This window comes from Theropithecus gelada, chromosome 10 (assembly GCF_003255815.1).
Source record: "Theropithecus gelada isolate Dixy chromosome 10, Tgel_1.0, whole genome shotgun sequence".
In the NCBI taxonomy this organism is placed as follows: domain Eukaryota; kingdom Metazoa; phylum Chordata; class Mammalia; order Primates; family Cercopithecidae; genus Theropithecus; species Theropithecus gelada.
Window position 1 is genome coordinate 80,693,149 of NC_037678.1, and position 23,840 is coordinate 80,716,988.

Consider the following 23,840-nt stretch of genomic DNA (forward strand, 5'->3'; position numbering starts at 1 on the left):
TCTGAGGCACTGGCTATATTTCGTGGCAAGCTAAAGCTCAAATGCTTTCATGAGACTAAATTTCTAGCTTAAGATGAAGGTGTAGTTCCTGCACTGAATAGCATTCATCTGGAGATTTGTGAAATGTTGCAGTTTTACATCTAAGCACCTTATAAGGAATTCTATCTTAGACAAGATTAGATCCTGTGGAAATCTGTACTTGAAAAGCTTCATAGTTTGCTCCAAGTGCATGGAAATGAGTCTTATTTCTCTTGAATGCCCTTTAGGTCTTAACAGAACTCACAGTGCCAAGGAGTCAAAATCTATATTTCAAATCATATACATTCCTGACATATTATTTGAGCAGATTAAAACTAATTGATAGAGCAATTAAGCACCTTGAAAGTGGCTACTTGAAAAATGCCGACTTTTTCTTATCTCCATTCACTTAAACAAAAAATAGGCTGGGTGAAGTGGCTCATGCCTGTAATCCCAGCACTTTAGGAGGCCCAAGCAGGTACATAACTTGAGCCCACGAGTTTGAGACTAGCCCGGGCAACATGGCGAGACCCCCATGTCTACAAAAAATACAAAAATTGGCCGGGTGTGGTGGCTCACACTTGTGGTCTCAGCTTCTGGGAAGCTGAGGTGGGAGGATCATCTGGTCCCAGGGAGGTCAAGACAGCAGTGAGCTGTGATTGTGGCCACTGCACTCCAGCCTGGGCAACAGAACAAAACCCTGTCTCAAAACAAAAATAAAAGTAAAACAAGAAAACAACAAAAAAATTCATCGATCTAGATTTATGAGTTGCCAATACCAAGAAGTTCCCATGTTTTAAATATTTCAGATGGCCCTGTCATTGATTCTTCTTCCAGCTCAGACATAGAGAAGATGAAAGCTGCTGCCTGTAGCATCTTGCATCCTCTTGCTTCCACATACAAGAAATGTGAACCTCAATCCCCTAAAAGTGTGCAGGTCAGAGTTTCCATTCTAGTGAACACATTTGTTCAGCCCAGGTAGGGTGGGACATGACAAAAACCAAGAATGAGTCTGGAACCATGGGACTCTTCCCAGGGCCATCACTGTGAGATAGGATATCACATGTGTAGTCACTCTCGGAAACAGCAGCTCCCTTAGGAAACTGTTGTGTCCTGAATGTTTGTGTCCTACCAAAATTCATAAGCTGAAATCCTACCCTCTAAGGTGATGGCATTGGGGGATGGGGCCTTTGGGAGGTAATTAGGTCATAAGCATGGAGCCCTCAGGAATGGGATTAGTGTCCTTATTTTAAAAAGGCACCAGATAGCCCCCTTGCCCTTTCCACTGCATGAAGACACAGCTAGAAGGCACCACCTATGAACTAGAAAGCTGCCACCGAAAGTGTTGGCACCTTGATCTTGGATTCCCCAGTCCCCAGAACTGTGAGAAATAAATTTCTGTTGTTTATAAGCTACTCATATATGGTATTTTGTTGTGTGTCAAACAAAGACAAAAACCAAACTCACATCTTATATGGGCAGTCGAAGGAGAACTCCAAGTTGAGGGGGGCTGCTCTTTTAGACCTATGCTTCTCAAATTCTAGTGTGCGCACCAGTCACCTGGGCATCCTGCTAAAATGCAGGTTCTGCTTCCATGGTTCTGGGATGAGACCTGGGACTCTGCATTCCTAACAAGCTCCCAGATGATGTTGATGCTGTTGGTCTAGGGCCCCTTTGAGTAGTAAGGGTTTAGAACAGTGCTTCTTAAATGTGTATGTCTGTGTGCAAAAGAATCACATGGAAGGCTGATTAAAACACAGATTCCTATTTCCCATCCTAAAGATGGATTCAACCTGGGGCCTGATAATTTACATTTTAACAAGTTCTCAGGTGTTCCTGATGCTGCTGGTCCCTGGAGTACATTTTAATAACAAGCCTCTAGTTAACTTTTGAACAACTTAGTTAAGATGACTTCACCAGTAGTCTCTTCTGTGAAAACAGAGAGCCAAACATCAAAAGATGAAGGAGGATGCTACTGAGTCCCTTTGGAGAAAATCATGTCACAAACTTGGAGAGTGCCACAGGGTCTCTGTTCATTTTTCTGTTGACAATATGCTTCTTTGACTAAAGACTAAAAATAATTCTTCAGGATCAAAAACTAGAGATAAGATTGGAACTCTAAGATTGGAAATAGTGCTGCCTGATGAATAATAGGACTAGTTATTTTAGGATGACAGACCAGCCTGTGCCTAGTGAAAGGTTAGAAATACCAATAGCAAACTGGGGCGCAGTTGCTCACGCCTGTAATTCCGGCTCTTTAGGAGGCCGAGGTGGACAGATCACCTGAGGTCAGGAGTTCGAGACCACCCTGGCCAACATGGCGAAACCCCGTCTCTACTAAAAGTAGAAAAATAAAAATAAAAATTAGCCGAGCATGGTGGCGGGCACCTGCAATCCCATCTACTCAGGAGGCCGAGGCAGGAGAATCACTTGAACCTGGGAGGCAGAGGTTGCAGTGAGCCGAGATAGCACCACTGCACTCCAGCCTGGGTGACAGAGCAAAACTCCATCTTAGAAAAACAACAAAAAAAGGAAATGCTGATGGCACAATGTTATTGGTGGCCAATTCTTAATATACGTCATGAGATTTGGGGCGATGTTTGCTTCTTAGTGTATATTTCTTTGCTTTACATTTTCCTATGAAGCATATTTAAATATTGTTTTCATAACATGGGGGAAACATGGGGGAAACAATTTAAATATTGTTTTCATAACATAAGCAATATTTTTAAAAGAAAAAAGTAAAATATATGCTCAGTGTAAGTTCACAGTATTTTTTGTTTGGGTTTGTTGTATCTGTGTCTCTCTACGTTTGTATTTTCATGGGAAAGGGATTATTTTTGTCTATGTCAGTCATAATGTTCCTGGAGTAAAGGTGATAGATGGGTAAGGGCAAGGTCTAAACATTTGCCTGGAAGTTGGACAGAGTCTGGGTGGTGAAAATAAATTTAAGGAGTCCCAGGGGAGAGGTCAAAAGTTCCAGGAAAGAATTAGAGTCAGCTTCTCTTTCTCTCCTTGCCCTCCAAACAATTCAGCACAAGCCCTCAAGTCCCTTGAAGAGTCTTTCTTTCCCCCTTCTTCTTAGAAGGGCTGAAATACACTTTAAGTTAACTTAGGAATGGTTAGAAAAGGTTAAAAAAATGAGAGAACAGTAAAGATTAACAAGCTACTAGGGAAGCAGGGAAACTATGCTGATCTGAACATCAGAGATGACCTCCTCTGGTCTGGTTCCCTAGAACCCAGACTCAGGCTTTGGCTTGGGGTGGCCGGACCAGAAGGAAAGTGCCCAGTGTGGCAGGAGTCATCTCAGGAGTCATCACAGTCTCATGACTGTGGCACAAGTCATGTTGCCATCCAGCCAATGACTTGTGTTCCAAAAACTGGAAAATGCACCTCTTGGTCACTATGTAGATGATTACCACAGGAGCTTATTTTTAAAATTATCCAATTCGTGGTTTATTGCTTCTGTTAGTCTGGAAATGGTCAAACAAGTTGATAGTCATCTAGTTTACTCCTGGTAAACTACTTTCCAACAAAACTCCAGGGCTCTGCTGACACCTGCTGGCATTTCATCTATTTTATGTTAAACAACAACAACAAGACAAAGAAGCATTAATATTTTTCCTACAGTCCTTTGCCCTTGTTATGTTACGTGTACTTTACCTGAACAGTAATAGAAGGGGCCTTTACCATGTCATGAGGAGAGAAGTGTGGGCAAGCCATTGAGTGAAAATAAAAATCTCCAACACGAAGAATGTACCACAGAGCTCTTGTTGCCTGTCTGCCCTGCACCAGCTGCTCTGTGACCTTAGGCAAGGCCATTGACCTCACTTTTCATCATTGCAAGAAGAAAGAGGCAGCAACCTTCCCTCCCAGTGCCCTTTAGGGCTTCTGAGGATGCTGGTGGCATTTCCTACTAACTAAAGCATGGGCCCTGTCACTGGAGTGATGGCCTTAAAGGTCACTCTCACTAACCTTTCCATCACAATAAACAAGATTCCTTGCCAGTGTTGTCTGTTCGAAAGATGGATGAAAGTTGTTTAAGCCTCTTCAAAGTGCACCACCACTGTAATTTATCTCGAGAAACAACTAAATTAGAATGATCAGAAAAAGCTCAGTGAACAGTCTCGGAAATTGTCAACTTTTTTTTTCTTTTTTTTTTGTCTTAGCAAACTATGGACTTTGTTTTTTGTTTTGGAACATATAATAAGCCTGCAGGTTGAGAAAATGCATCTTAGTTAATGCCAACCCAATTATTTGTGCTTTTTCTGTCTATTCTTGGGAAACTCTGTGTGGGCCTGTGGTTTGTTAGGTCAATAACAGGATATTTGATAGTCTCCAGGGAGTTATAGTCCATATTTAGCCTGACAGAGGAAGTGAGGTCTGCCGATGAAAAATAATTGAGGCATTTCTTTAATTCTACTATTTCATTTCTTCCTCTTCCTTCAGAATCCTGACTCCACCATTATGCTTGCTGAGGCTTTCGATGCTATTTACAGCTCTGCTTTTGCTAGTCACAAAAGAAAATTTACCTCTTATAACCCCTGAGCCTTCCCTCAGAAAACTGTTAGGTATGACCAGGATCAGTAAAAACTATTAGATTCACATCCATTAGTTTGGCTACTACTTAAGAAAACAAACAAACAAAAAATCCCAGAAAAATAACCAGTGTTGTTGAAGATGTAGACAAATTAGAACCCTTGAGCAAAAGGGTTCCCTTGTTGCATTTGCAGTCCTTTGTTGGTGGGGGGGAAAAATGGTATGGCCACGATGAAAAAGAGTATGGTGTTTCCTTTAAAAATTAAAAAATAGAATTACTTTATGATCCAGAAGTTCCACATCTGGTTATTTATCCATAAATAAGAATGGAAAGCAGTAACTTGAGTTATTTGGATACCAATGTTCATAGTAGACATACGATTCACAATGGACAAGGAGTCCATCAGAGATGAATAGATGAGCGTATTCAGCCTTTAAAAGGCAAGAAATTCCGATACATGGTAGAGCATGGATGAACCTTGAGGACATTATGCTAAGTGAAGAAAGCCAGTCACGAAATGACAAATTCTGTATGGTTCCACTTATATGACGTACCTAGCATAGTCAGAATCATAGAGACAGAAAGGAGAATGGTATTAATATTAATCAAGGGCTGAAAGGAGGGGGGATGGGGAGTTATTTAATGGATATGGAGTTTCAGTTTTACAAGAGGAAAAGAGTTCTGGAGATGACTGTTTATGTTGGTTGCATAACAACGTGAGTGTACTTACTGCCACTGAATTTTTCATTTAAAAACGGTGAAGGGATAAATTTTATGTTATATCCATTTTTAACACAATTAAAAGAAATGTTAAACAGCAAAAAACAAAGCAAAACAAAACCATACTCTGTTGGAATGTAGTCATCACCTTTGCCCTTACAGAGATTAAATTGCTTGACTTTTTTAAACCTGGTTCTACTAGGCAGTGCTGTCCAACAGTCCCATCTGTGATGATGGAAATATTCTTTATCTGCACTGTCTGAGCCATCAACCCCATATTGGTGTTTAAGCATGTAAAATGTGATTAGTACAAATGAGACACTGAACTTTATTAAATTTAAATAGCCATATATGGCTAGTGGATACCATACTAGACAGTGCAGATAGAGTTTACATCTATATTACTGTCTATTCCAAGATATTTTCCCTTCCTCTGCACTAAGCCATAAATCTAAGCAGTCAGGCTGTAAACCTAAGAAGGTAAGGAATCAGCTTATGTGTGGGCCACAGTTCTATTTAACCCACAATATCAATTTGCTACGAAGTGTTTTGCCAAGGGTGTGATTCTTTTATGGCATTCATTGGCATCAGTTTTTGGACCCAAGGGCAGATTTGGCCTTAATTCATGGGCTAAGCTTTTCTGGTAAATGCCCTTTTAGAGACCCAAATTCCTCTACTGCCATGCACAATCTCCCTTCACTTGTCCTTGTAAATCCATGGAGTGATGGTATGAACTACAAGTGAGGTCCAAGGCCTTATACAGAAATTATGTGAACACATCACTGCTCTGATCACCCTGGCAATCAAAGAACATTTTACTTTTTAAGGCTTTGCTGGAAAACACAGTCAGGTAAGATATGTAACAAACTCTTAGACTGAAAGGATCACACAATAAAATTGATGAAACCCTATGCATTTATCCTCCAAAATAAAAATAGTTAAATATGTCATTATGTATTGTATAATGCTGGTTGGAAATAACTAAGATTGTCAGCAACTGAAAAAGGGCTTATATTTAAACAAGCCGCAAATGGAAAGCTTCACAAGTCAATCAGTGGGCAGCATTCCTTTGTGGCAGCCCAGAGTTTAATGGCACAATAGATGGCACATTTGTCTTCATGGAAAGAATGAAAGCTGTTTATTAAAGAATAAAATATGAGCAGGCAAAATATAGATGACTGTGCAACAGGAAAGGGACAAAAGAAGAGTTTGTGTTTTTATTACACAAAATGGATACAATCTATCCAATAAAAACCACTCTATTTAACTCCAGCAGATTTGCTCACCAAGAATATTTTTTTTCTCTTTCAGCAATGGGTAGAAGGCCTGAGATCAATCATACACAACTTCAGGGCCAACAATGTCAGTCCAATGACGTGCCTCAAGAAACAGTGAGTGTTGTTTGCATTACTCTTTCTTCTTGGCAGTTATCAAACAAACGGTCAGATGAAGAGATGAAGGCTAGGTGGTTCCTTTCTCCTCAGGCAAATTCCTACTTGCCTTTCCCTCCATGCTCCTGACCTTGGAGTTGGTCAACACACATCGGTACTCTTCATACCACCTAGAAGGGTATGCATGATAAACCCACAGCCCAAAACCTATATGAAAAGAATAGTTGATGGCCAAAGGACACTAGAACCTGAGTCACTCTGTATCTTGTCAGTTGTGGGTACTGGCTTTTGTGTCCCCAGACTGAGTTTTCTGACAGACAGCTCTGCCCATGTCTGGGGTCATCGCTGAGTGCTGGGATAATTCAATCCTCTGCTGCATAAAACTGAGAAATGAGGAGTGTGGCCAAGAGAAGCACTTGCCAACACACCCATGCTAGAGTGAAAAAGAAGCCTCAGCCCCAAGTGCCGTGCTCCCTGTTTAGCACACAATCAGGAATTCAAAGATACCTCTGAATTTTTTTCTGTAGGATTCAGTCATTTAAAGATTTGATCAAGGATCCAATGGTGATTTCCGAATTTATTGTTTCCATGAAAGAAGGAATTACTCCAGCTTACAGTCTCTGAAATCCAGAGGAGTACTACAGTGGTAGATTTAAATCCTACCCAAGTTAACCTTTCAAGGTGACATGAAAATCACCCACAAAGGAATCCTAGCCAAAGTCAAATGTCAGCCAGTTTGAAAAGCAGTGATCCATGAAGGTGGGGGCCATCTGCCTTCACAGGGCCGTTGGCAGGCAGCTGTGAGGTGCCAAGAGTAACCATGTAGAGAAATTGCAGGGATAAGCCTGCATCTCTCAAAATTATGCCCGAGCACCAAGAGTGTGATTCATCATACTCACTTGGCAATGGGCCAAGAGGTTAGTCCTAAAGGTACTGTCATGTCTTATCTTCTGGTCATTGTAGCAGGTGCTTACAGGTATAGTCTCTAGGCTATAAATCCGAGCTTCACCATGGCAAATTCTTAGACTTGTTCCTCACTGTCCCCATCAAAATTACCATGCAGATGAAATTGGAAAGTATTCTTTATTCAGTACTACTTACCTTAATTGTTATGGTACCCCTCCAATTTTCTTTCATCCTCTTAGTGGAGGAAAGTTATTTCGTCTTATCTATTTCTATTTGTTGTGCAGCTGCTTCTCCTTTTCCTCTGCAGTTGCCCTGGCATGTGTTTTTAAAGAGAAACCCAGTGGATATTCTGATGTTATGACTTCAGGCACTGATAGTCCTAAAAGGTCAAAAACTTTTAGAAGGCTTACTTATACCTGAGTGACACAAATATCTGTAGCTGACATGAGATCTGGCGACATCCTGCCCAGATCCCTTTGTGAAGCTGGTGTTCACCCAGCCATCATCTGCCATGGGGATGGGCTCACCAAGGGCTCAGACCTGTCCGCTTCTTCAGAGCATTGCCCTCTGCTGCAGGGGAGCTCCCATTCCTGGAAGATTATACTCTTCCCTCCTCTGGCGGGAAGTCCACAGCCAATGATGAGCTGCAATGGGGTACAGTAGGCCATCCCTCTTACTGCCAAATCTGGCACAAATCACTTGAGAGTTCACTCACAATCTCACGTGAGTTCAAGCTAAATCAAACTCCATCTGAGACCACAACTTTGCTTAACTCTTTTTTCTGCCCAATCTTCTTTGCTTACTCCCTTCATCCCTAAAACATCCCCTTATTAAAGTAGTTGGTGGTGCGTCTATGAAACTTAAGACAGAAACTTTACCACATCATCATGTTCTGCAGATTGTTAGCACATTTTGATTGGAAACAGTGAGAATGGGAGTCATTAGCAAAGAAGAGTCCTAGCTCCAAAGTACAGATAAAGGTTCTGAGTCTCCTGAAAGCCTGGGGAAAGCAAGGAATTGTTCACCATCAATTTGAGTTGATGAACTAGTCTTACCACTGGAAATTAAGGAGGCACCCATGTGATCAGTACTTGGCAGCACTAGGAGCTGGGAGTGATGAGTTCTCATGAGTCCTCAAGACAAGGCTGGCTGGTGTCACCGTGCAGTTGCATTTCCCACCACTTTAATATATTATTACAGAGCAATAATCGAGCAGACCAATCGCAAATAAGTACAAACGATGTGTTTTGCTCATTGCAAGCATGCAGTCATCTCATTTAGCTAGGGTTGCCAGATAAAATAGAGGACACTTAGTTAAATATGAATTTTAGATAAGAAACAAATTATATTTTAGTATAAGTATATCCTATGGAATATTTGGAATATACTTACAGTAAAAAAAAAAAAAAACTGTTGTTTTTCTGAAATTCAAGTTTAACTGAGAGCTCTGTATATTTATGTGCTAAATCTGACAACCCTAAATTCATCTCATAGTACATAATTGTCTGATTTTCAGAACCAATGTTCTTGATTTGAATGAACTTTGTTTTAAAGTTCTTAACAGAATTGAAGCTGTTCACCCTAAGAAACATTAAGGCAGTGTTATTGCTATTGTTTTGCAGCTGGATGAAATTGGCATTTATGACCAACACAAATGGTAAAATTCCAGTTAGGAGGTAAGTAATCATTCCTATCTGCTGTCCATGCCCTGGATCAACCCTTGTGATCCCAAACCAAAGAGAGAACCCTTCACAAGTATTTATGTGTTAAATGCTTTAAAGATATTTCTGGAATCTTAGTTTCAATTGCTTTGACAAATGCTATATTCAGTTGGTAAAAATCATTTACGGAAGTAAAGCTGCATTTTTTTTTTTTTTGTCAAAATAGGTGGCAAAAGAGGCACTTTGACAACTTAAAAAGCATCAGAAAATGTAGCACTTTTTTTGTTTTGTTTTGTTTTTTTGTTTTGTTTTGTTTTGTTTTTTTTGAGATGGAGTCTCGCTCTGTTGCCCAGGCTGGAGTGCAGTGGCGGGATCTCTGCTCACTGCACGCTCCGCCTCCGGGTTCACGCCGTTCTCCTGCCTCAGCCTCCCGAGTAGCTGGGACTACAGGCGCCTGCCATCACGCTTGGCTAATTGTTTTTGTATTTTTAGTAGAGGCGGGGTTTCACCATGTTAGCCAGGATGGTCTTGATCTCCTGACTTCATGATCCACCCGCCTCGTTACAGGTGTGAGCCACTGCGCCCGGCCAGCACTGTATTTTAAAATCTGCAAATAAGTGGGTTTTTAGGATTTATGTTTCTTTTGCTTATTTGCCCTGAGCAACTGTTAGCTAAACTTAAAGATAATATTGTGCACCTACTGTGGAAGGGTGTGGACCGTGTCTTGAGAATTGTGATGCCTCTGAACAGAGCATTTTCATTCTGGGCTTTGCTGCTCATCTGGTGCTCAGGGTAGATAGGGCTCCTCCTCTGGCTTCGTGCTGCCTACTCTCTACGTGTACTGTAACTGACACCACACACTCTGTGGAGCTGTCCTTTCCACTTTTGCCCTGACGCAGGTAACAGTGACAAAGAATAAAAAGGCTTGGGGCTGGGTGCGGTGGCTCACGCCTGTAATCCCAGCAGGATTTGGGAGGCCAAGGTGGGTGGATCACGAGGTCAGGAGATCAAGACCATCCTAGCTAACATAGTGAAACCCGTCTCTACTAAAAATACAAAAAAAAAAAAAAATTAGCCAGGGTTGGTGGTGGGCGCCTATACTCCCAGGTACTTGAGAGGCTGAGGCAGGAGAAGGGCGTGGACCCAGGAGGCAGAGCTTGCAGTGAGCCGAGATCCTGCCACTGCATTCCAGCCTGGGCGACAGAGCAAGACTCTATCTCAAAAAATAAATAAATAAATAAATAAATAAATAAATAAATAAATAAATAAATAAAAAGGCTTGGGTGGAATCAAGAATAAAGAAAACATGGACAGGATACGTGCTCCACATGTGTTCTTTGATACTTAGGTAGACAGATTTCACCCTCTGAGGATTCCCCATGCATCCCTCTTTTCTGCTTCTCACGTCCTTCCAGAGGTTAGGGTTTACACATGGTCTCTGGGTGCAGTTGGAAACTCTTTCGACAGCAGTGATGGGAATTCTTTACCACTCTCTAGTACCTTTGTGGTTGGTGTTTGTTTTAAGCATTCATGGAAATTCCAGAAGTTGGGCTGGGTCCCAGGGCATCTGCTGTTCACATGAAGACAGGCGTGTATCTGGATTCATGAACCTAAGCCCATGACCAGAATCAAACATGGGTTCCCCAGATACCAACTCTGTCTTCCAGGATTCTCCAGACTCAGGTTTATGTTCACTTCTCTGGACACCACTTTAACAAATAAGCAAATCGACAAATAATAACAAACAAAACCCAGAACTACTAGATGGAATCCTGTCTTAGAATTGATCTTTCTTTCAGAGATGACCAGGTCACTGAGTGCACGGCATCTGTGTGGATGCACGGAGCAGTGGCATGTGCTGGTGGCTCCTGGCCATTTCTGACTCTCCTTTCCCACCTTCCCTTCTCAGCTGTTTCATTCTGCTCTGCAACTTCCGTTCTGCATCCCTGTGAGACTGTCTCCATACTCCCTTGACATTACTCTTTTCCTATTTAACAGAATTGTCCCAGAAGTCGTCGTTTTTCTCAGTCTTGTGTATTAAACAATCACGACCTAAAGTATCCATGTGACCACTTAAATATCGAGAAAATGTAAAGCATAGAAGTCATGAAGAAGACCTTGGACAATATATTTTTTTAATTTAACCCTTTATTGAGGGCTTACTGAGTCACAGACCTCATGCATTTGTTGTGGTCTTTCCAAATCTATCTGTAGGATTCTCTGCTTTTATTTCATAACTTGCTAGAAGTCAACTTTTTGTCTACTTTAGAAGTTTGAAAAAAGCCCTGTTAGCAGCCTTGACTGATGACTATTGGCAGATACTTTATGCTTATCCTTATTTAAAATCCTTTGCTCAGTTGAGCAATAGCAGAACAATTATTTTAATGTATCCCAGTACCCTACGGCTATTGCATTTTTATTTAAAATCAGACAGCACAAAGCAGTGTGAAGAATAGAAATGTAGGCTGGATGTGTTTTTACATGCCTTACTATCCTGCTTTTTCTTCCAAGATAAGGTTCAGGAAATGGGCAAAGTAGAGACACATAGATTGTGATCAAAGCACTTCTAACCAGCAGTCTTGGTTTCATTTGTATGTATCCTACGAATCAAGTCATTGTCATACAAGCTTTGAAGTCATTTCTGATTCCACTGATTTTTATCTAACATGTTCACATACAAAATTATTACCACATTTTTGTAGAAATAGCTTAGATATTTTGGTGTCTTCTTTAGCTCTCTTTGACATGGACTCTGTGGTACTTGCCAGTATTAACAGGTGTTTGACACAAGGCAGCTGTGATTTGGGGGCAGTTTGTTAGAGTTGATGGAGAATTGATACCATGCCAAAAAAAAAAAAAAAATCAGATAACTCTATTGGTGAATGAGCTGCCAAGAGTTAGGTGGAAATTGTTGTGAATGTTTTAATGGATATGAAGAGTAAATACTATAAAAACGTTATTTCTTCACTATCATTCTGAAGGTTTTAAAATGGAAACTATTAGTGTACTGTCCATAATATTAAAAGAGATCTGGCTTCAGAGTGATTACATAGCTTGGGAAGGGTTCCTGCTGTTTAGCATTAAACCAAAATTTAATATCCAGGAAGTTGCAGGAATAACACATGAAGAAAATCTCCCTCTTCTCTTGTCTTGCTGTGTACATAACCCATGCAGTCTGCCTTTCTCTCAAATTCACAAATTCACACTCAGTTTATCCTCCCACTCAGACCAAAGTTTTGGAAATAACACTTCTCTTTTGCCACCTTCCCTCCTCCCTCATAACCTGGAGTGGACACCAATGACTAGAAAATTGGGAAATGAATAGCCAGACATTAGTTGTGGGCAGGGGCTGGAAGAGATCCCAAACAAGATGGCTGTGTTAGAGAAGGCTGAGAGCCGCAGGTGCAGTCTTGGAAGCACTTCTATATAATCAGCCCATCCATATCCTGAAGGCCCAGCAGCGCATGAAGAAGATATGATTCTGCTGGGGCAGTTGCCCCATCCTTCACTGAAGAGTTCTCTGTAAATTTCAGAACATGGTGTTAAAACCATTGTGTAGATTGCAGACCCTGTGCCAGCTAGCAAAGAGTAGGACTCCCTTAGTTTATAGGATCGCTGCTGTTTTAGCCACTTGCAAAGTCCCCTGGAATAGAATTTAACCAGGACTCTAATAGGACTGGACACAACTCAAGGGTGTTTGCTTTTGTAGCATTTCTTTTGGGGAATGGGCGGTGGTTTATTTTGATTCAACAAAAACTCATTGAGTACTAGTTAGCTATGAGGCACTAAGCTTATGTGGACATGGGGCTATCTAGAGATTTGAGTAAATCACATTCCCTTTGTAAATACTCTATGTTCCCATGAAACACAGCCATGATATTATCTCTCCTTTTTCCCCGCTCCATCTCCCTTCCCCTTGAGACATTCTTCTACTTTCTATTTTTCGGCATCTGGCCAAACCCTAGCCAAAGATTCAATTCCTGTGTAGGAAATAGAACCTATTGGTACCCAGGTTCTGTTTCACCGGAAAGGCTCAGGCTCCGTACCCGCTGAATTCATGCCCATGTTGATCAGTTTTCATCTTGTTATGCCAGGCATGTCCAAATCTAACAGAGGCTTCAGTTAGCTGGGATACCTCTGCGATTGCTATGCAGAGATTCTTCTCCTGATAGCAGGTGCCAGATCCTACCAGTCTTACTAGCTAGGTTAACACAAACTTTTTATGAAATAAAAGTCACCCTGAACAGCTACTTTCCCCTAAATTAAAAAGGCGAGAAAATTTTTGTCTTGTCCCAATTTAATGTATAAAAATTACATGAACTCTAGAGATGAAAAATATAAACATAGCACCCTCTGTACTAGGAATCTTAACCATTTATTGATGTCACATACATATTCTCTCCCATATTTGTAGATTTGTTAAAGAGAATTCACAGGCCTCCTTATATTTGAATACAACTGTCTCAAGAACTCTTAAAAATGTACTTCTTGAAGTGTTCTTGGACCTGGCATGAAACAATAAAGCTGTGAATGAACACAATTCATTTACCTAAAGCTACTTCTTCTTAGTCTATTTTGGGAAGTCCTACTCTGCCACTGGAGTGGTGCTTTCTCCCACTCACAAAGATGAACTATCAGCACTCTCATATAGAGCTTGCCTTGTACTTAGCATGGATGGCGGAAAGTACAAAAACGCCAGGCATGAGATGCTGTTAAATATCCTTCTGTGCTCACAAGGGAGGCATTCCAAAGCCAGCCTTCATAGATAGAAGTAAGATTCTATCCTCAAGTCAAGCTGGACTTCTGAATGTCAAGTTAAAATTAAATTATCATGGTAACACAATCAGGGAGCGAGTGAAGGCTCCTTGGTGGCTAAGGTATGGGTCAGAGATAAGTTTGGTGTTCCAGGGCATCAAGTCCTCTGCTCAATAGCTTTCATTCTGAGTGGCACCAACACATTTATAATGGAGAGTCTCTCCTACTTTTATCATTACCAGAAAGTGTGTTCATCAAGGTGTTATCTATTCTACTAGTCTTGGTGCTCACTGTTCTAGTTAAAAGGCTATCTAAAAATACTATGTCTTGGGGTATTACCGAGATTTGTTGAAACGTTGGATAATTGTTCCCCTTCCCCCTCACCCAACCCATCATTTTCATAATAAAGTCCTTAATCCTTGAGGCAGCTGACATTTCAGAGGGGCTCAAGTGTGCTTAGCTTGAAAACAAGAACAAAATATGTCTGTTCACACCTATGTCAACTGTGGTTAAGTGTGGGAACCAGGATAAGGAAAACTGAAGGCATGGGTTGAGTTGTAAGGGGCCATCTCCTTTTCCCCAGGCCCAGATATCGTCAACATGAGGGTTTGTTCTAGAGCTGTCTTATCTGTCACATTCCTTTTGCATAAGAAGGTAATTTGGTAGCATCAGAATTTATCATTGTTTTTGTCCAAAAATTTGTATACCAAGCCGGGCACTGTGGCTCACGCCTGTAATCCTAGCACTTTGGGAGGCTGAGGTGGGTGGATCACCTGAGATCAGGAGTTTGAGACCAGCCTGACCAATATGGTGAAACCCCATCTGTACTAAAAATACGAAAATTACCTGGGTGTGGTGGTGTGCACCTGTAGTCCTGGATACTCAGGAGGTGGAGGCAGGAGAATTGCTCAAACCTGGGAGGCGGAGATTGCAGTGAGCTGAGATAGCGCCACTGCACTTCAGCCTGGGTGACAGACTGAGACTCTGTCTCAAAAAATAATCAATTAGGAAAAGAGGAAGTCAAATTGTCCCTGTTTGCAGATGACATGATTGTATATTTAGAAAACCCCATCGTCTCAGCCCAAAATCTCCTTAAGCTGATAAGCAACGTCAGCAAAGTCTCAGGATACGAAATCAATGTGCAAAAATCATAAGCATTCTTATACACCAATAACAGACAAACAGAGAGGCAAATCATGAGTGAACTCCCTTTCACAATTGCTTCAAAGAGAATAAAATACCTAGGAATCCAACTTACAAGGGATTGTAAGGACCTCTTCAGGGAGAACTACAAACCACTGCTCAGTGAAATAAAAGAGGACACAAACAAACGGAAGAACATTCCATGCTCATGGATAGGAAGAATCAATATCTTGAAAACGGCCATACTGCCCAAAGTAATTCATAGATTCAATGCCATCCCCATCAAGCTACCAAGGACTTTCTTCACAGAATAGGAAAAAAACTAAAGTTCATATGGAACCAAAAAAGAGTCCGCATTGCCAAGACAATCCTAAGTCAAAAGAACAAAGCTGGAGGCATCACGCTACCTGACTTCAAACTATACTACAAGGCTACAGTAACCAAAATAGCATGGTACTGGTACCAAAACAGATATATAGACCAATGGAACAGAACAGAGCCTTCGGAAATAATGCCACACATCTACAACCATCTGATCTTTGACAAACCTGACAAAAACAAAAAATGGGGAAAGGATTCCCTATTTAATAAATGGTGCTGGGAAAACTGGCTAGCCACATGTAGAAAGCTGAAACTGGTTCCCTTCCTTACACCTTATACAAAAATTAATTCAAGATGGATTAAAGACTTAAATGTTAGACCTAAAACCATAAAAACCCTAGAAGAAAACCTAGACAATACCATTCAGAACATAGGCATGGGCAAGGACTTCATGTCTAAAACACCAAAAGCAATGGCAACAAAAGCCAAAATTGACAAATGGGATCTAATTAAACGAAAGAGCTTCTACACAGCAAAAGAAACTACCATCAGAGTAAACAGGCAACCTACAGAATGGCAGAAAATTTTTGCAATCTACTCATCTGACAAAGGGCTAATATCCAGAACCTACAAAGAACTCAAACAAACTTACAAGAAGAAAACAACCCCATCAAAAAGTGGGCAAAGGATATGAATAGACACTTCTCAAAAGAAGACATTTATGCAGCCAATAGACACATGAAAAAATGCTCATCATCACTAGCCATCAGAGAAATGCAAATCAAAACCACAATGAGATACCATCTCACACCAGTTAGAATGGCAGTCATTAAAAAGTCAGGAAACAACAGATGCTGGAGAGGATGTGGAGAAATAGGAACACTTTTACACTGTTGGTGGGACTGTAAACTAGTTCAACCATTGTGGAAGACAGTGTGGCGATTCCTCAAGGATCTAGAACTAGAAATACCACTTGACCCAGCCATCTCATTACTGGGTATATACCTAAAGGATTATAAATCATGCTGCTGTAAAGACACATGCACACGCATGTTTATTGTGGCACTATTCACAATAACAAAGACTTGGAACCAACTCAAATGTCCATCAATGATAGACTGGATTAAGAAAATGTGGCACATATACACCATGAAATACTATGCAGCCATAAAAAAGGATGAGTTCATGTCCTTTGCAGGGACATGGATGAAGCTGGAAACCATCACTCATAGGCAGGAATTGAACAGTGAGAACACCTGGACACAAGGAAGGGGAACATCACACACCGGAGCCTGTCATGGGGTGACAGGAGGGGTAGGGATAGCATTAGGAGATATACCTAATGTAAATGATGAGTTAATGGGTGCAGCACACCAACATGGCACATGTATACATATTTAGTAACAAACCTGCACCTTGTGCACATGTACCCTAGAACTTAAAGTATAATAAAAAATAAAAAATAAATGTGTGTCCCTCCAGTGCCCCTTGCCCCTTGTTCTCCCAAGCACCAGGGGACCCCGGTCTTAGATTCAAGTTGCATCACTAGCATAACCAGCTCCAGGAACCAGAGGGACACTGGAGGAACTAGTTTGGGAAATGAAAAACATCAGCAAATGAGAAGTAATTTTATTCTCCTTTTCCTTTTACCCTAGTCTCACTCTCCATAGTAGGACCTGGATCTTTGCATCAGAGAAAACATAATGAATAATAACTCTAATGTGTCTTTCTTTCTTTTCTGCCCTAGTATTACTAGAACCTTTGCATCGGGGAAAACAGAAAAGGTGATCTTTCAAGCACTCAAGGAGTTAGGTCTTCCCAGTGGAAAGGTATTCATTAACTTAACAATGTATTTCTAAAACCAATTTGTTTATTTATCTTCTCATATGTAATGAGCTAGATTATTTATATTAAACTGATCTCAATTAGATTTGGAATTATATGTCAGTGACATATAGTACAGTTAATTTTCTTTTCTTTCTTCTTCCTCCCTCTCCCTTTCTCTCTCCCTCCCTCCTTTCCTTCCTCCCTTCCTTCCTTTTGTTTCCTGGGCATTTTAACCTAAATCTCTAAAAATGTAAATAGTTTGCTTCGAATGATTTTTGTTACCTTTCTTAAGAAAAAGAAATGAAGGCCAGCTCGCTGTGTTACACAGTTTATTTTAAAGAAGCTCACCAACACTGCCTCAACCAGGCACAACATTAGCATGAATAAGTAACTAATAAATTCAGTTCTACAAGGTGGTTGTGCAATATTTTGTGAAGCATCTCTCCCCACACCATTTGTATTCATGGCCCTTCAAATTTAAAAAAATTGAAATTAATTTATTGACTTCAAGAAAGATTGAAGCCTGGTACTATTTTAATAAGTCCTATTTGAAATATAAATTTCAGTATGAAAAGTAAAATCTTACATGGTTACCCTAAGCCCCTTCACATGGTCTTGTGAAAATTCACTAAATAAGCATAATTAAACCTTGGGCTTGATTTATTCAGCATCCCTCAGGCAGACACTTTTCTCCCTCAAGGTGAGTTGGAGGAAATGTTTATATTCATTCTTTGGGGTATTTCCCAGAGCAAGCCCAGCTGTAGCCAGGTGTTCACACACACAGAATCTGGCAGCGTGATAACTAGAAAAACTGATGTACACGCACTGTTTTTTAGGGAGATGGCCTGGCAGTGCCTGCAAGTTGGCCTCCGGGCTTCTGTCAGCAGGAATCAGAGATGAAGGCCCTGAGTCCAAGTGGTCTTCACCTTGCTTCATGAACCTTCATAGATTCTCACCCTCCAAGGGAAAAAAGGTTCTGTGATTCATAACATGATTTTGTTCCTTACAGAACGATGAAATTGAGCCCACGGCATTTACTTATGAAAAGTTCTATGAACTGACACAAAAGATTTGTCCTCGGACAGATATAGAAGATCTTTTCAAAAAAATGTAAGTTCCACATATGAGGAAGTGTCATATAAATATTATCACTGTCCTTTTTTATTTTTAAAACATTTTTGTCCTATTTTAATATAGTATGTTGGTAGTATCTAGGAATATCTAGTCAGCGTTACATTTTTCACCCCATAGTTTATCAGTGTAAAAGTTCACTCTGAGTTTTTGAGAAACTTTTACATACATTAATTGCAGCACCTGGAACTTTTTTTTTGCATTGGCTTTACTAACTACCTACAATTTTAACCTGCTCCTTTAGGTATTAACCCATTATGTGAACTAACTAGATTCAATTTGGAATGTTAATATGTTTTTGAAAAGTTCATTCATTCCAATTATTTCAAATGGATGACTTACATGTTGTTTTTGAAGTAACATCTTCTGAAAATGGTAAAAAAAATAAAAAAATAAAAAAAAAATTTGCAGACATTTTCTGTGACCTAGTGGGAGTGTTTTCTTTCTTTTGTTGTTGTTGTTGTTGTTGTATTTTTCTCCCCTTATGAACAGTCTCTGGCCATTTTAAGAATTCACCACTACTTCAGGGTTAGAAAATAAGTTTAGAATTATCATCAACAAATGTCAACATGTAAATCGTACCTACTGTAGCATCATATACAAAAACTTACTTTTTCTAATAAATTTCTTTTCAGCAATGGAGACAAAACTGATTATTTAACGGTAGACCAATTAGTGAGCTTTCTAAATGAAGTAAGCTTTTTCATACATTAACTCCATAAAGTCTGTGTGCAGTGGCTTGCCTTCTCTGGTGTCCTTATTGCATGCCTGCATCATATGCCCTTATTCGCTTTGCTTCTGACCTGCTGATCTTTCCATTATGGCTTTACCAGGTGCAAAAATCAGCTGCTGCCCTGTGTGTTCATGTGCTTTCTTCACGTTGGCTTTGCACACCGCTTTTTGTTGGTTTCTGGCTGTTATATGTAGCTCTGGTTCTGTGTGTATGTGTGAATTGTATAATATATTCATTTAAGTAAATGTGTCTTTGTTTTTGCAAGATGATATTTAAGGTACTTTTTTTTCTATTGATCTCATTAAATAGAAAGAGAATGGATTGAGTTTACTAGACTGTAGTTGGATTCTCCATTGCTAACTTTATCTCATACCTTTGCATGGACTGGAAAGCTTTATTTTTGTCTTTTAATGGATTGCATGTAAGAAAAATATGTTGGCTCAAATAGAATATTTTGACAACAAGCAAAACACTTGAGTTCCTGGGTGAAAATATATTGAGTTTTAGGCCAATAGGATTGCAGGTTAAATTTGTACTTTTTCTTTTTATAACAAGCTCAGAGCTAATTTTATAATGTGATTAACTTAACAACCAAAACTGGTTGATAAAATTTGCTTAAGCACAAGAGAAAAACATTTTAGAACAAAAAAAGTTTGCAACTTTTATTACAACTAAAATGAACTACTTTTTTCTTCACACAAGCAAAAAAAGTTTTCCCTTCAGTGAAACCCATCAAGAATCTTGTTAATCCAAAATGGAAAATTCACTTTTTTTTCTAACATGTTAATAAGACTTTAAGTGAAGGATGGACAATATGCTTTTGTTTCAAAATAATTTAAGTTAATCATTATACCATATAAAGAGAAAATGCCAGAAAAGACGGTATCATGACAGATGAAAGGTATTATCTTAAGAAAAGATAAAAAGGCAGACCTTAATTTGCCACTTCATAGAGACAAATTACATCTTCTTTTCTTTCCTTGTGAAGGTTCAGTGACTTCAAATTTATAAAAGTTGCACTTTAGAAACTATGTTAACTAAAGTGTAAATGCACTGATGCAAGAAAGAGAAAGTCCTACCCCACATATCAGACAGATGCCTCTCAAATAATCCTTCATGTATAATACAGTGTTCATTTTACTTGAAAACATTTCAAGTTTTTCCACTCCACTGGTTTTTCATCATATAAATACAGTGTTCATAATCTTTACCCAGATATTATCCACATTCTTATGTCACAGCTGCTCAGAAGTTAAATTGCCTTGTTTTGTTTCTTTAACCCCTTCCCCCTCTTCTGCCTTTTGTTTTTTGGTTTCTTGTTTTGTTTTGTTTTATGTCCCTTGGCTTCTTCATGCACTTTGGTTCATTGATCATCTTAGGTTTGGTGAGGTGAAGAGGAAAGACAGTTTAGTGTAAAGGAGAAAATCTACCACATCTTCAGTTTGCCACTTTCCAAGACAAGGCCTCTTGTGCTCTTTGGGATGAAGCCCTCTATGAAACATTACAGAGACCTTAATGCTGCATTTCACTGTTCAAAGGATGAAACAACTCTGAGGTCCTGAGGATACGTGCAGTATTTATAGGCTCTTATCTGATGCATTTCCTTTTATGCGTTGTTTTTGTTGGTGTTCCCAATAGTCACTCCTGTAATTCTTAGACATAATATTTAATTTTTAAAAAATATCACCATCCATACTTTCTTGTTCTGCCATTCAGATTCTTTCTTAAAGTATTTATTATTTGTCAACCTTTTATCACTCACTATTACAGTAGACAATAGCATTCTTTTTTTTTAAATAGTGTTTCCTTCTATTTGATGTCCTATTCACATTAAGGAAGCACCTTAAATTTTGGGGTATGACTGATGGAATCAGTGTGATTCTAGATTTCTTTAGATCATAGAGACTGTAAGACTGCTCAGGAAGGATTTATTTTTAATCCAAGTGTCTACCCTGAATGTCTTCCTTTTCTATCCTAGTGAACTCAACTGGAAGAACTAGACAAAAAACTTGAATGTCTGCTTGAAGAAGGCTTGTCAAACATAGAGAACATTCTACCTGTTCCTTGCACCCCCTCTTTTGAGTCCTACCCTGGACCCTCTTACCTCTCCAAAATCAACAACACCCCTTGGGCAGAACAACTTCAAAAGGAGACAGAGAGAGCTCACTCAAGAAAGAATGGGCATTGGAATGTAAGAGTCTATGACTCCAAAAGTTTAAACCTAAACATTTTCAAAATGCCTTAGCCACATAGTCTCAACAAGCCAGTATCCAACACTGCGTTGGAAGCCCCTGTGAAGGTTCCTTGTGAAGGTTCAATGGCTTCAGATTTATAAAGGTTGCACTTTAGAAACTATGTTAACTAAAGTGTAAATGCACTGATGCAAGAAAGAGCAAATACTACCCCACATATCAGACAGATGCCTCTACTTTTAAATCCTTTGAGTACAATACAGTGTTTATTTTACTTGAAAACATTTCAAGTTTTTCCAGTCCACTGGTTCATATAATGAGACAAAATAAAAATAAAAATAAAAAATAAGCAAGTCCCATGAACACTGGAAAGGACAGGGTCCTAGTCTCATTTGCAGATGCTAATTGTCTACCCTGATATAAACAATTCAACGGAAAAACTCTTTGAAGTAATTAGAGAGTTCAGCAAGGTAACCAGAGAAACAATGAGCAAAGCAAAAAACCAGGAGACACACATACACTACCATTAACCAGTTAGAATAGATAGTAGGAAAACCTAAATCCCATTTATATTAGCAAAAGACATGCTGGCTCCTACCACCTTCCAACTGGTAAATGCCTTCACTCTTTCTATGAAAGTTTTTATTCATATACTAATGTGTATCTTCAGGGGGCTGCAAGGAGAGGAGAGACTATATATATATAGTCCACTTACTGCTTTGTTCACCCTATAGGGTGACCTCCTCCCTATCTACGCAATCAACACTGACTAGCTTTTCAGTAGTAGCTTTAGACCTGACTCCTCATTGGCTTCTCAGTATCTCCTTGTTCGTTGCTCCCCAAAGTGTGATCCGTGGACCAAGAGCATCGGCACCCCTTGGGAGCTTATTAGAAATGCAGAGTCTTGGGTCCCACCAAGACCTCCTGAGTCAGAGTCTGAATTTAACAGGATCTCCAGGTGATTTATCTACAGGTTCAAGTGTGTAAAGCACCATCCTAGTGGATTACTGGATTCCTCCTTGGAATGTTTAGTGTGAGTGAGAAGAATATGAGAGTGAGGTACACCTGTTATTCTCCACTAAGAATTTAGCCATAGGAATCCACCACTCAGAGCTAAAATTTTGCCACATCTATGTCTCTTAGTCTCATCCAATGGACTGAGAGAAATCTTCTTTGCCTATATTATGAAAATAGCAAACTAGAGTCCAGGAGGGATAGCAGAGGCACTTAATGTGAGCTGCCACATGGTGAGACACTACTACTAGCTCAATTGCTTGTATGTGGCAAGACTGGTTAAAATCTCTTGGCTTTGGTTAGTTTTACCTCCCTTTCCCTATTCCTAATGAGAAGCAAAATTGATTTTTAGTTTTACCTTCATTCTCTGTTTGACTTCTTACAAAGATGATAACTAGGGTCCTGTAGAATCGGGAGATGGGTTGAGGGCAGGAGAGAGAGATCAAAATAAGGAAGAGAGGAAAAAGGTCCACAGGAATCAAGAAGTAGCTTTACTTTCTTGTTGCTGGTAATCTTCCCCCTTCCTCACACATATCATAGGATCACAGCAGGGTTCAACCTGACTTTTTTCTTTTTGCAGATGAAAGAATATTTTAAAAGGACCCAGGATCTCTTTCCTTTTACAAGATCTTTATGCTTTAAATGCACAGGCAGAGAGAGAAGGAGGGTATTTAGTCTTATGAATTAGCTTATCCTTGCCAATTATTCCTTCTATATTTAAAAAATATTATTTATGTCAACATTCATCTCTCCCAGTGCTACTTGGATTGAAGCCAGATGAGGCCTCTTCTCAGTACCAGTAAGGACATAATACTGGAGTTCTGTTCATCTCCTCCTTACTTACTTGGACACAGTTCTGTGACCTCTTTTTGGAAGTCATTTAGAATCTCATTTTACAAAGCACTGGATACCATGGGGTGAATAACCTGAGTACCTTGTTTCCCCAAATCCTACCTGAAAACTGTTGGTTCCTCAGAGATGTGAAGCATCTCACCTCACTGTGCTTGTGTCTATGTTGAACTCTACCACAGCCTTATTACTGTGAGAGCAGCTGGAAATGATCCTTCTCCTCTTGTTTTTAATATGAAAATAATAGTTTTCTGACTCTAATGTAAATCTTACATTTGTTTCCTTTCCTTCGGATTACCCAGATTGCTTTATGCTACCTTTTTGAAGCATGAAGGTTTTAGGGAGAGCTGAAGATTGTTGTCTAGTGGAGCAGAAGCAAAGACAAATGCAATTTCACATTGTCTGTGCTTCATGCTTATTTGCTGCAAATGTAATTTTCAGAATATGATACATCCATTTTAGGACTTGGTTTTCCTGGCTTTGGCTTCTCATAAGCAGGATGATCTAATGAATATCATACCCTCTGACTAAATTTTAATAGTGTTTAATTGGGAGGACATCTGAAACACTGAACATTCTTCTATCCTTCTGGGACTTAGGTACTTTTCTTTTTACTGATATGCAAATATGTTAAAATGC

At 39.7% G+C, this 23,840-nt stretch overlaps 1 protein-coding gene across 2 annotated transcripts in view; it reads left to right on the forward strand.

Moving 5' to 3' along the window:
- Window positions 1-23,840, forward strand: part of PLCB4 (phospholipase C beta 4) — a 415,371-nt gene that overhangs the window by 282,778 nt on the left and 108,753 nt on the right. For both annotated transcript variants that reach the window (XM_025399657.1, XM_025399656.1), the window contains 5 exons: window positions 6,590-6,669; window positions 9,198-9,251; window positions 17,203-17,284; window positions 18,292-18,392; window positions 19,049-19,106. In XM_025399657.1, coding sequence (XP_025255442.1) covers window positions 6,590-6,669; window positions 9,198-9,251; window positions 17,203-17,284; window positions 18,292-18,392; window positions 19,049-19,106 — 375 coding nt within the window. The remainder of the gene's footprint in view (window positions 1-6,589; window positions 6,670-9,197; window positions 9,252-17,202; window positions 17,285-18,291; window positions 18,393-19,048; window positions 19,107-23,840) is intronic.